Source organism: Eulemur rufifrons, chromosome 8 (assembly GCF_041146395.1).
Source record: "Eulemur rufifrons isolate Redbay chromosome 8, OSU_ERuf_1, whole genome shotgun sequence".
NCBI lineage: Eukaryota > Metazoa > Chordata > Mammalia > Primates > Lemuridae > Eulemur > Eulemur rufifrons.
In genome coordinates this window covers 36,551,901-36,564,029 of record NC_090990.1, presented here as the reverse complement: position 1 = coordinate 36,564,029, position 12,129 = coordinate 36,551,901, and the positions used below count along the sequence as shown (strand labels likewise).

Here is a 12,129-nt window from a genome sequence, read left to right as displayed (position 1 = left end):
CAGGGGATGTTTGTACAAGTGAATTATTTTAAACTGTGCTAGCTTCTTTTATTGATTGGATTTATGCTTGTCAAATGCATTTTCATCCATCACCCTATTTGTGACCCTATTTGTAGTATGCAGTTTGTTGGAAAAGAAAACTGAGGCTCAATTAGTTTTAATGATTTGCTCAGTATTATAAAGCTATAATAAGGTCAGTCTGAGTAGAACCCAGATTTTCTTTTTTTCCATCTCCCTATACTTAATAAAGTTCCTTTGTCCTCCTAAGCTCTCAGTGGCAGCTCTCACACTGAAGTTCCCACAACCTGCACAGCCTTTATATAACCGTTATGAGGATTGTAGAAAGCACATAAACATTCATTTAGATGGTTGTGTGGACATGGCTTGTGAATTTTAAACTTCTCAAATGTGACAGATGTTTCTGATGGATATTTTCATGTAACTTTCTACAGAAGATTCCTGTGGTGCCCACACCTTATCCCTGATTGCAGTGTAGGTGAATGAACAGTTCTATGCATGTTGCCAGCATCTTACCTCAAAGGCTTTCATGTTCTTCTCTGCTTTTCTGCCTCAAGGCTTTCTCTCAAACCCTAGAAGTCTGCTCAGTCCTGGGCATACATAAGCAGGAAATGTGAGAGTGCAAGTGGGGGTATGGAGAGTAACCCTCAACCAAAGGAGATAGAAATTAGGGGATAAATGCCCTAGCCTCCTTGCTCTTCAGTGGGACAATGGCCGAGGCACGTTCTGCACTGTTCTTCATAGGGTCTTCAGCAAGATTAAGCACCGCTGTCTTCAAAAGCAATCAGCTCAATAACAATTTTCTTGGCTTTTTCCCCCTTCCTTCTTTCATTCTCTCCACCTCTCTTCTGTTTCCTCTCAAATAAATCACCAGCACTTCAGGCTCTGCTTTTGGGGAATCCAAATGAAGACACTTTTTAGAGACAACGTTTTTCCCTATGTGGTTTGTGCTCAGCCATACTGGACTTGTTGCACTTTCTAGTTGATCACCCACACTTCTGTTCCTTGGCTCATGCTGCTCCCTTTGCCCAGCACACTCTTCCTCTCCTTTGCTTGGCTGATATATATTCATTCTTCAAGATTCACTTCTTTGTGAAGTCTTCACTGATTACCCCACTCTCACCCCCACTACCAACTTTAAGTTCCATCTCTGATCCTATAGCACTTCGAACACAGTTAACCGCTGTCAAAGCCATTATCTCTGTTTTTTTCTATGAGCTCCTTGAGAAGGGGCCTACCTAGCAAGGTACTTGTTACAAAATTAAGTGCTCAATAAAACTGCTAGGAATGTGCAGTTGTGAACTTAGGAATCATTTTCCATTCAGCCGACCTTTACTGAGTACCTACTTAGTGTCATGCACCATGCTGCACTATGGAGTAGACAAAGATGAAGAGATCGACCTCAGGTGTCAGGGAGCTCATGGTCCAGTGAGGAGGAAATAATGCATAAAGCACTGTAAGTGTTGGAACAAAGGACACATACAAGGAACTGTGGGAGGACAGAGCTGGTCAGAAAAGGGTTATGTTCAGCTTGGTCTCAGAAGATAGTGACGTGCCACCACTGAAAGGTGCAAAAGGAAAATATAAGAGCAAAAGAGAAGTCTCTAGATTTGGGGGTTGGTGCAGTTGCAGAGGAGCTAGGAGCCAGAGTTCGTTTGGCTCTGTGTATTTGGGTTGGGGTGGGCAACACAGTTGATTCTCAATGTATTTCAGTTGAAGACATAAGTTACCCAGCACCTTGCTGAAGGCCAGGCAGGCCATGGGAGAAGCTTTGGGAAATCAATAACCCTGTCCCAAGTCCCCAGAGTGGAGCACCAACCTCTGAAAAGCCAGCTGCTCAGCTAGTCTTTGTGGTCAGCACGAGGACCCTGGTCAGCGGCAGGAAAGTGCCATCCCAGAAGTCCTGGCCCCAGCGCCAAAGAGGCAGGCAGCTGAGCCTGCTCAGTTGCCTGGACGCAGTAGCTCGGTTGCAGGGAGCAGCGCAACACAGTCCCAGCCCAGCAAGCGCCGGGCTCGGGAGCCCGTTCGCGCCGCGGGGGCGGAGCCTCGGACACAGGCTCCTCCCAGTCCGCCCCTCCCGCCCCCAGCCGCGCGCCGGCCGCCCGCACGCCGGCTGCCCGTTGCCCTGGCAACCGTAGGGCCGCGTCTTCCTGAGGGAGCTCCTGTTAGCCCGCTGATCCCACCGCCGGCTCCCTACTGCCCCGCGGTTTTTGCGTGGGCTAGGAGACTGAGGGACAACAAAAATGGCGGAGCGGAACCAGACGGCGCCTGAGGCAGGTCTGTGGGGGCGGTCGGTCAGGGGAAGGCCGAGGCGGCGGGGCTGTTCTGGGCCTGAGGGGACTGGGGATTCCGGCATGGCCCTAATCCTGAGGAGGCATCCCTGTGTGTTTGCGCTGTGCGGCTGTGACCTCAGGGTCAGGGGTCAAAGGAGGTGTGTACTCCTCTGAGTGGCGGGCAGGGACCTTGAAGTCCTGGTGGTGGAGGAGAGCATGGGGGAGTGTGCATACTCCTGAAAGCATGGGCCCAAGAAGGGCTAGGACCTGAGGGAAGACACAGACCCTAATCCTGAGGGGCACTTGTGGTGGGGGTTGATCCTAGGGACAGGTTGTGTCATGGAGAGGGTGTACACAACCCTGTGGGAGTGTGGGGGAGATCCCTAAAGGGGCGTAATTTGGGGTGGGTGGAAAGGGAGGAGAGACCTTGATTCTGAAGAGGGAGGTGTGTGTGGAAGGTGTATTACTTTAATTGCCATGGAAGGGAGGTTTATACAGAGTAATTGTGGTTTGGGGAAGTGTAGTGTCCTCAGGGTCATCCCTGGCCACAGAGAAAGTATACAAATCCTTGTATGGGTCCTTTAAAAGACAAGAGGCTTGAGGGGACACCCAGAGCCACAGTCCTTTAGCAGCCTACCAAAGGAGGCTACAGCCTGAGTGTGAGTGTATATGGGATCAGGGATCTTGAAGGTCATTCAAAATCACAAAGGGGTGTATGTCCACATCTCTGTGGATGGAAGTTCATCTTTAAAGGGCAGGGAGACTGCATTCCTGAGAAGACAGCTTGTGGGTATGACTGGGCTTTGAGAGATAGTGACTTTAGGTGTCTTACAGGGTCACAGAAGAAATCAGGACTTTTTACAGGCCTGTGTGTGTGGGAGGAAGTTTGTTCCTAAAAGGGGCTGAGGACGGAAGAACTGGAACTTCTATGCAAGGGATGACATCGGTGTGTGTGTAGAAGGCAGTGGCTTTGGGGATATGTGCGGTGGTGGGTGGTGGTAGTGATATACGTAGCCTTGTATATGTGTCCTGATTAGGCATTATTGTTACAGGAGTGATCCACTTGAATTGCTTCAGCCCTGGGGGGGTGTGTGTGTGTGTTGTATGTGTGTGGTTATGTTACACACATGCCCCTGCCAACCCCGCCTCTGACCCCGGGACTGGAACTGGAAATTGTGTGAAGTTATCAGACATGCTTCAAGGGACCATTATCTCTCAAGGCTTTCATGGTTTCTCTTTCTTTTATGGCATCTCTATTTCTTCAACTGAGTAGTTCCTCTACTCATTTTCTAGTTTTAGCTCCCTCATAACTTGAACATGATCATTGCTTTATTCATTTATCCACTCAGTGAGTATTTATTGAGTGCTAACTATATGTCAGGCACCAAGATAGGCACTGGAAGTTCCCTGTTCCTGATTCTCTTACCTTGTTCTTCTTTTCTTATTGCTTTGACCATACTATTTAATTTACTTATTTATATTGCTTATTGCCTGTCTCCTTCCACTACAGTGTAAGCTCCACAAGGGCTTTGTTTTGTTTATCAATCCTGCATGTCTAGAACTGGGAGGAGAGAAGATGTAAGCTGAAGTGAGATCTTGCAGTACCTTGTAGTCTGTGATACAAATTTTGGTCAAAAATCCTAAGAATAATGGGACACCATTGATGGCTTTTAAGTGGGAACATGACATGGTTAGAATCATTAAAAAAATAACTCTGGCTACAGTGTGGAGAGTACAGAGGATACAAGAGTGGATATAGAGAAACTTGCTACAGTGTGGAGAATCCAGAGGGTACAAGAGCAGATATAGGAAGCCTGTTAGAAGGTAGTAATGGAGATGAAGTGAAGGAATTGGGAAATATTTAGAAGATAAGATTAATGGGACTTAGTGAAGTATGAGGATGAAGGAGAAGAAGGTATCAAAGACTACTTCTCATTTTCTAACTTGTGTAGCTGGATAGTTGGTGGTGCCATTGCTGAGGCAGGAAGCACTGGAAAGGGTCTTGGCTAGGTTTGAGAGGAAAGATCATGAGTTTAGCATTGGATGTACGGAGTTTGAGGTACCATTAGGACATCCAAATAAGTGGAAAGATTGACAGGGCAGTTGAATTTACAGGAAAATCTGAACTGGGAATAGGGATAATTATTTTGGCATAGAAATGATTACTGAAGCCATGGGTGTGGATGAAATTGCCTAGAGGGAGAAGAGGCCTGGGATGAAGTGTTGAGTAGCTGCAATATTTCAGTGCCTTCCAAAGAGACTGAGAAAGTACACCTGGAGAGATTAGGGTACAACCAAAAGAATGTTTCAAGATAAGTGGAATAATCAACAGACTAAATGTTGCCAAGTGATGTAAAATGAAGCCTGAAAAGCTAGATTTAGCAACAGGGAGATCATTGATGACAGAAAATTGATGACAGTAAAAGCCAGACCATTTAACTTTTGACTCACTATTAGCTGGCTCAATCTTTGTTTCTTAATTTAGATTTCTAAGAGAGAGAATTTTATTGATGTTCATCATCTTTTACCACTAGATCACAGTCCATTGTAGGACTCACTGCCTTTGAATTAGGTGACCAACTATTGCTGGCTGGAGTCACCTTGTACCAAATATGTCCATCTGGTGATTTCTCATCTCAATAGCAATAGCTAACCTTTATGAAGTATTTATTTTGTACCAGGCATTGTGCTAAGCGCTTTATATATTTTAATCTGTTTTAGTCTCATAACAACTCTATAAGGTATTATCTGTATTTTATATGTAGAGACATTTTGACATAGAGAAGTTGAGCAACTTGCTCAAGATCTGCAAAGAATTAGTATAAGATTGTAGTTTTTAAAGGCCATTTAGCATTATCCAGAAGCATTATTTGGCTTTCTGTTTATATTACAACATACTACATTCTGAAGAAATCATAGCTATGATGAAAATTCCTGGTTCTAAGTTAAGCATATTCTAGCAAGATGAAATGGAAAGAACTGGTGCTCAGATCCTTACATAAATCCTGTTTCTGTGACTTACTAGACGTAGACCTTGGGCTCAAGTTTTCTGATCTTTAGTTTCCTCATCTGTAAAATAGAGATGATATTTGCAGAATAGTTGTGAATATTGGAAATGATATACTTAAAGTGTCCAATAAATGTTATTTCCTTACTTCACTTGAAGCTTGAATGTAAAAAAAATTTCAAATGTATTACATATAGTTTACATATAAAAGCAAGCTTTGAACACACAAAGAATGTAAGACATTCTTTTTTTTTTTTTTTTTTTTTGAGACAGAGTCTCACTCTGTTGCCTGGACTAGAGTGCTGTGGCATCAGCCTAGCTCACAGCAACCTCAAACTCCTGGGCTCAAGCAATCCTGCTGCCTCAGCCTCCTGAGTAGCTAGGACTACAGGTATGCACCACCATGCCCGGCTAATTTTTTCTCTCTCTATATATTTTTTAGTTGTCCAGCTAATTTCTTTCTATTTTTAGTAGAGAGAGAGGGATCTTGCTCTTGCTCAGGCTGGTCTCGAACTCCTGAGCTCAAATGATCCACCCGCCTGGGCTTCCCAGAGTGCTAGGATGACAGGCATGAGCCACCGCGCCTGGCCTAAGACATTCTTTTTGTTTTTTCATTGATATAACTGCTTTGCTATCAGAAGAAAGGCAGACACCAAGTTTTGGAGAATGCAGACTTGTTACCTGAACTATGTATCATGGGACCTGTCTCTGTGTGAGGTGGATTTTGAGGAATTTCTTGAAGGAGTGAGGGGACACTAAGGTACCTTTTTTAAGTATGTAGATAGGTCTTTTTTAAGTATGCAAGAAGGTCAGATTAGCAAAAGGAATTTTCTTCTTTTAAATCTTGTGTTTTAAAATGAGGACATGAATGTCAGCAATTTTCTTTTTCTCCAGCAATTTGACTATCAATAATAATAAAAAAGAAACCTTGCAGTTAACTAAATGTGGGAGTATTAGTCTCATGCTATATTTCTCTTACTTTAATTTCTTAGCTGCTTCTCCTTTCTTTCCAACTATCATAATAAAAAGCTTTTGTTTAAATTATCTGGTGAAATAATTTGTTTTATTGCCAAGTTTGTTATTTTTGTGGAGGCCCATATAGAACACTTTAGAATGAAGCAGTCTGTTAAAATGGACTGCACCCTGATCATTTTATCTGTGAAATAAATGTCTTTTTAAAAAAAGTAACTTTATATGAATCTGAAATCTTCAGTAGGCAGAATGTTCAAATTTTTAAAAGCCTTAGAAATGAGAATACCATTGGATATAAATAACTTGTATTAGTAGTTGGACAAAATAGTTAAGCCTTTTTGGTTTTAGTTTCCACATTTGTTAACTGGAGGTAGCAACAGCTACTTTTCAGATGAGAATTAGAGATAAGGTCTGGTAAGTGCATAATTTTTTTATACCCCCAAAGAAATGGTAGCTCAGCTGGTATGTGTACATGAATGTGTGTGGGTGTCTGCTTTTTCCTAAAGCTCAGTAGTAAAATCCCTTTAAAAAAAGAGGAAATCCAGGTCTACAGTCCCTTATCCGGCAGCTTTGGATGCAAATATATTTCAGAATTCAGATTTTTTTGTTATGGAAAGACAATACAGCATATATACTGTCAATTACATAATACCCTCAATGGGGTATGAGACAGTACCATGTAATCAAACACATTAATATCACATTTACACTAAGTGAATAAAAGTCACAAACAGCTTCACATCAATTTGGGTCGAGTTTTACTACCAAATTAGTTTTGGTGCCTAAGATATTTGGGGATTTTGGAATTGTGGAAAAGGGAATGTGGACTTACTTATAGAATTTTATTTCTTTTAAGAAATATTTTTAAAAGTTAAAATTATTTTTTGTCACCTTTGTATCTTTTGTAACACAAGCAAGCATAGCTCCTATTAAAGATCCTAAAAGTATGAAACTTAAGTGCTTGTTTCTTCTAAGGCTCTCTGATAATGTCTGTTTTTCTGAGAGCTATGAATGTTGGATTTGGCTCAGCATCATTTTCAATGAGAGGTACTCTAGAGATCTGTATATGTTAAGAAAGTCAAAGAATGTCAATACTTTGCATACATATTCTTAACAAAACTACAGCTTCGTCTTTGAGTCATTTAAGAACAGCATAGTCTTATGTGAGTTTCAGAGTATTTTTATTAATTGTTAAATTTCAACAATGCAGTAGATATTAATTTTAATATTGATTTAAGGAAAAATTTCATTCTTAGATGAATTTGATATTTCTGATTATAAAAACTTTTTGCAAGTGTGAAAGCTTGCAATAATTCATTGGTAGTGTTTACCATTTGGGAATATGAAAATCTTTGCTTTTTATATTCCCCATTTATTTCATGGAATCCATAAAAGAAATTTCTCTTTTTTTAAACTCTAAAAGAAGATGTTTTTGTTTGTCATATATATATTTAAGAATTATTGATTGTGAACTTTTGAGTCTCTAAACAGGCTTTCAAAATAATGTGTTTGCATGTCAACTGAAGGAAAACAAAGCAAAGAAACACAAAAGGACTCCTGGAATTTTATATAGCATTGAAAATTTTTATAGAAGATTGTAAATTCCTAAATATAGATTTTTGAACAATGCTATGGAAAAAAAAATCTCTGAGATTTGGGGAAGGGAACAGGAAAAATAACCTGCCAGTAATTATAGTTTATTTCAGGAGTAGTTATAGTCTTTATTTCAGGAGTAATATATGAATCTCTGTGTCATGGCTCTGTGGAAGAAACCACTATTTGTGGACTATGTTATTCATTTAAAAAATTACATGTTAATTCAAAGCTGTATAGAATACCTTATGTGTACCAAGCATTCTGCTAAACTCTGGAAATTCAGAGATGTATGATGCAAAGTCTTTGCCTTTAAGGAGCTCCTATCCTAATAGAGGATACATAAAGTTAGAAAATTACCATCCAGGCAATGTAGAATTGTACAGAGAATTCTGAGGCCAGAGAATGATTCCCTGACAACTTGAGGGTGGTGCTAGCTGTAGTTTTGGAAGGCTTTTTGGAGTAAGAGACACGTGAATTTGAGTCTTGAATGATATGAAGGAGTTAGCCCAGTGAAGTTAGTAGGTGGAATGATAGGGAGTAAAGGGAAGGAAGGAAGGGCAGAGAGAGCAACACATGCACTGGAAAGTTGTAGAGGTCAGAGAATAAAGCTCCTTCAGAATGTTGTCAGAATTGCTCATCTATTAACAGAGCTAAAAACTGTATTCCTTTTTTTCCTCTCAGGTTTTTAAACATTTCTGGGGTCATAGATCACTTTGATTATATGATGAAAAACAATGCATTCTCTCCCATGGAAATGCATACTAAATATCCCCAAATTTGAAAATTATTTTAAGTTAAGAAATCCTCTAATTATTAGTTTTAAGGTTCTATTTAAGAGGCTGAAATCTTGAAAGTAAGAATACTTTGGTAGAAAGGGTTGAACTGATGATATATGTGCTGGAGTAAGTCCAAAGCAAATGATGGCCCCTAAATTTTTTAGTTTATCAGTTTATCTTATTGTAGGAGCCAAGGAAAACTTCCCCTTTGACCTCTGAAGGTTTGGTGAAAAAGCAACTGACAAAAGGCAAATTAATTAGAGAAAAGGCATATAAATTTATTAACAGGCATATGAGGGGAGAACCACAGAAGGATTATACCTAACTCCACCAATGGGTGCACAAAAGCTTACGTACCATCTTGAGGTTGCAGAAAGAATGGGGGCTTGGAGCACAGCCAAAACCAGATTATGGTGGTAAATCAGGTTATAGTGGCAAGACAAGTTATGGAAGAGAAGGAAGGGGAAGCCTGGCTAGCAAAGGTGGTCTTGTTATGTAAATAAAACCTCACAGGTAGCAGCCCTTAAAGGAAATAGATGGTAAATGTTAGTTTTAGACCTTTAAATATGTTAGTTTTAGACCTTTAAATATCCCAGTTAACTTTTCCTAGATCAGACAAGGGAATGTTATGGCTTTTTTAGTTTTGAGATATGTTCCTTCTGTGCTTAATTTGTTGAGGCTTTTAAACATGAATCAGTGCTGAATTGTGTCAAATACTTTTTATGCATCTATTGAAATGATCACATGATCTTCATTTTTACTTCTTTTTTTTTGTGAATCACATTTATTGATTTATGTATATTGAACCATCCTTGCATGCCTGGCATGAAGCCCATTTGGTCGTGGTGGATTATTTTTTTTGATGTGCTAGTATTTTATTGAGGATTTTTACATTTATAATCATAAGAGATATTGGTTTGTAGCTTTCTTTTTTTGTTGTGTCCTTTTCTGGCTTTGATATTAAGGTGATACTCACTTCACAGAATGTGTTAGGGAGGATTCCCTCTTTCTTGTTATGCAATAATTTCTGTTGTATGGGTACCAGCTCTTCTTTGTATGTCTGGTATAATTCAGCTGTGAATCCATCTGGTGTGGGACTTTTTTTGTTGGGAAATTTTTTATTGCTGCTTTTATTTTGCTGCTCATTATCAGTCTATTCAGGAGTTCTGTTTCTTCCTGATTGAGTCTTGGGAGGTTGTGTTTTTCCACAAATTTATCTATTTTCTAGTTTATGTGTATAGAGATTTTCATCGTTTTCATGGATCATATTTTGTATTTCTGTGTTATCAGTTGTAATATCTCCTTTTTCATTTCTGATTGAGCTTATATGTGTTTTGGAGATGTCCAGTTTGCTAGGAATCTTCTTGGTATTTGATGACCTTCTTGTATCTGGATGTCTGAATCTCTGGTGATACCAGGGAATTTTTCCTCAATAATTCTCTTGAATAAATTTTCCATACTTTTATCTCTTTCTTCTTCTCCCTCAGGGATATCTATAATTCATATATTAGTTCACTTCATGTATTCCCATTATCTAAGTGATGGCTCAGTCTTTTTATTCTCTTCTCTGCCTCTTTGAATGATGATTGGGTTAGCGTGAGAGCCTTGTCTTCAAGCTTGAGATTCTTTCTTCTCCTTGGTTTTGTGTATTGTTGAATTTTTGTGCTGTGTTTTGAAATTCCCTAAATAACTCTTTCATTTTTTTTAAGTTCTATTATATCCTTTCTTACATTGTCTAGCTCTTTAGCAATGTTTTCATTGATTTCCTGAAATTTTTTTGGCTTCTTTTTGTTGGTTTTCAACTTTATCTTCAATTCCATTCATATTATTTGCCATCCATATTCTGAATTTCATTTCTGTCATTTCAACAATTTTCTTGCACTTGGAGTCCACTACTGTAGCACCATTGTGATCCCTTGGGGTGTAAAACTGTTTTATTTTTTCATGTTGGCAGGTTTATTCTCATCTGAATCTTCTTTTCCTGGCTCAGGGCTAGTAAGTTTGTAGGGTAACTGATCTCCTTTGCTGGGAACTCTCCTGCTTAATTAGAAGAAGGGGAGGTCCCTAGGTGGTGTTTTTTTCCTACTCTGAAATGTGATGTAACAGGGAGGGCCATGTGCACTAAAAGCCTGTAGTGCAGCTGTTCTGTTTTGTCCTGTTCACCTATGATTGCTACAGTTCAAGGTGGTGTTGGACGGTCTTTGTGCAGAGTGTTGGGTTGTTCCCCAGATTGTTGTGGGAAATTTTAGTTGGGTCCTAGGTGAGATTCTTTCCATGGAAGCTTGGCATTGTGGGGATTGCTTTGTCCAGGGTCTCCCCACAGAGGTGACAGTGGTAGTTGGATGAGGCTATCTAGGTGGTGGTCGCGGGTGCTCAAGCTGTGGGCATTTGCTTGAACCAGGTCCAGGTCAAATGGTGGCTCAAGACTAGGGGGGTCCCTGGCAGTGTACTGGACCTTGGGGCAGGTCTGCCTGCCCACCAGCAGCCATGGAGACTCAGTGGTGGGGTCTTGGGGCCAGGTGCAGGGCTGGAATCTCAGGGGCAGTGTATTGGGCCTGGCGGGAGCTCTGGGGCCACAGGGGTGGAGCCTCGGGCTCCAGTGCCAGAGCCTCAGAGCCAAAAGTGGGGCCCGTGAAAACAGAGCCACACAGGCAGCAGGCTATTCTGACCTTGGGTGCAGAGAGGGGACTGCACAGGCAGTGGACTGTTCCACCAGCTTGGGTGCCACGGATCATGCCAAGTTGTATGAGTGGGAGTCAGTTCCAGTGGTCCTGGAACTGTGGAGTTCTGCCCACCCCTCCAGCTCCTGCTGAAGTGGTCACCCAATGCTTCCCTGGTCTACCTGTAGTGCCCAAAGAAACTCTTCTTCTCAGATCCCGCTGCACTGGAGGGGAGAGGCACTTGGCTCTCAGTCACAGGATATGGCTTAGGGAGTGTCCAGTCTGCTCCCTCTTATGCCTTGTTGGGGAGATGTGAAGGCAACTGCTGCAAAGCTGAGTCCCATGCAGACCTGGTGCATACACCTGAGAGCTCAGGATGGTGTTAGCTCTAGAAACCTGGGATTGGCAGCCACCAGATACTTACTATGCCTGTTCTTCAGTGCAGTGACTCTTCACAGACGCTAGGCAGCTCCCTGGTCAGTCCAGATGGAGGTCTATGGTGGTGGAGGGAGCCCTCTCAGCTACAGTGCTTGTGGGATGCACAGCACTCAGTTCTCTGTCCTCCTAATCTTCCCTGCATGTAGATGCCTGCCCTCAGAGCCCTTGGATCTTGTCCGGTGAATCACCCTGTCACCTTTTCCTTCACTCTGAGTGTCCTGCGTTGTTTCTCTGGGGTTTCACAGTGTTTCTTCTGAGAAGAGCTATTTGTACGTAGGCATCTGCCTTCAATTTACGATCTTTTCCTTGAGAGTGGTGTACTTGCTGGCTGCTTCTAGTCCACCATCTTCTAGCACTCCCAATTAATTTTTAATTTGATTATTTCAAAT

General features: G+C 41.4%; 1 protein-coding gene across 2 annotated transcripts in view; it reads left to right on the top strand.

Moving 5' to 3' along the window:
* Positions 1-2,103: 2,103 nt before the first annotated feature.
* The window catches only part of AGBL4 (AGBL carboxypeptidase 4), a 1,250,690-nt gene continuing 1,240,664 nt past the window's right edge, over positions 2,104-12,129 (top strand). For both annotated transcript variants that reach the window (XM_069477908.1, XM_069477907.1), the window contains exon 1: positions 2,104-2,295. In XM_069477908.1, coding sequence (XP_069334009.1) covers positions 2,262-2,295 — 34 coding nt within the window. In that variant the 5' untranslated portion in view covers positions 2,104-2,261. The remainder of the gene's footprint in view (positions 2,296-12,129) is intronic.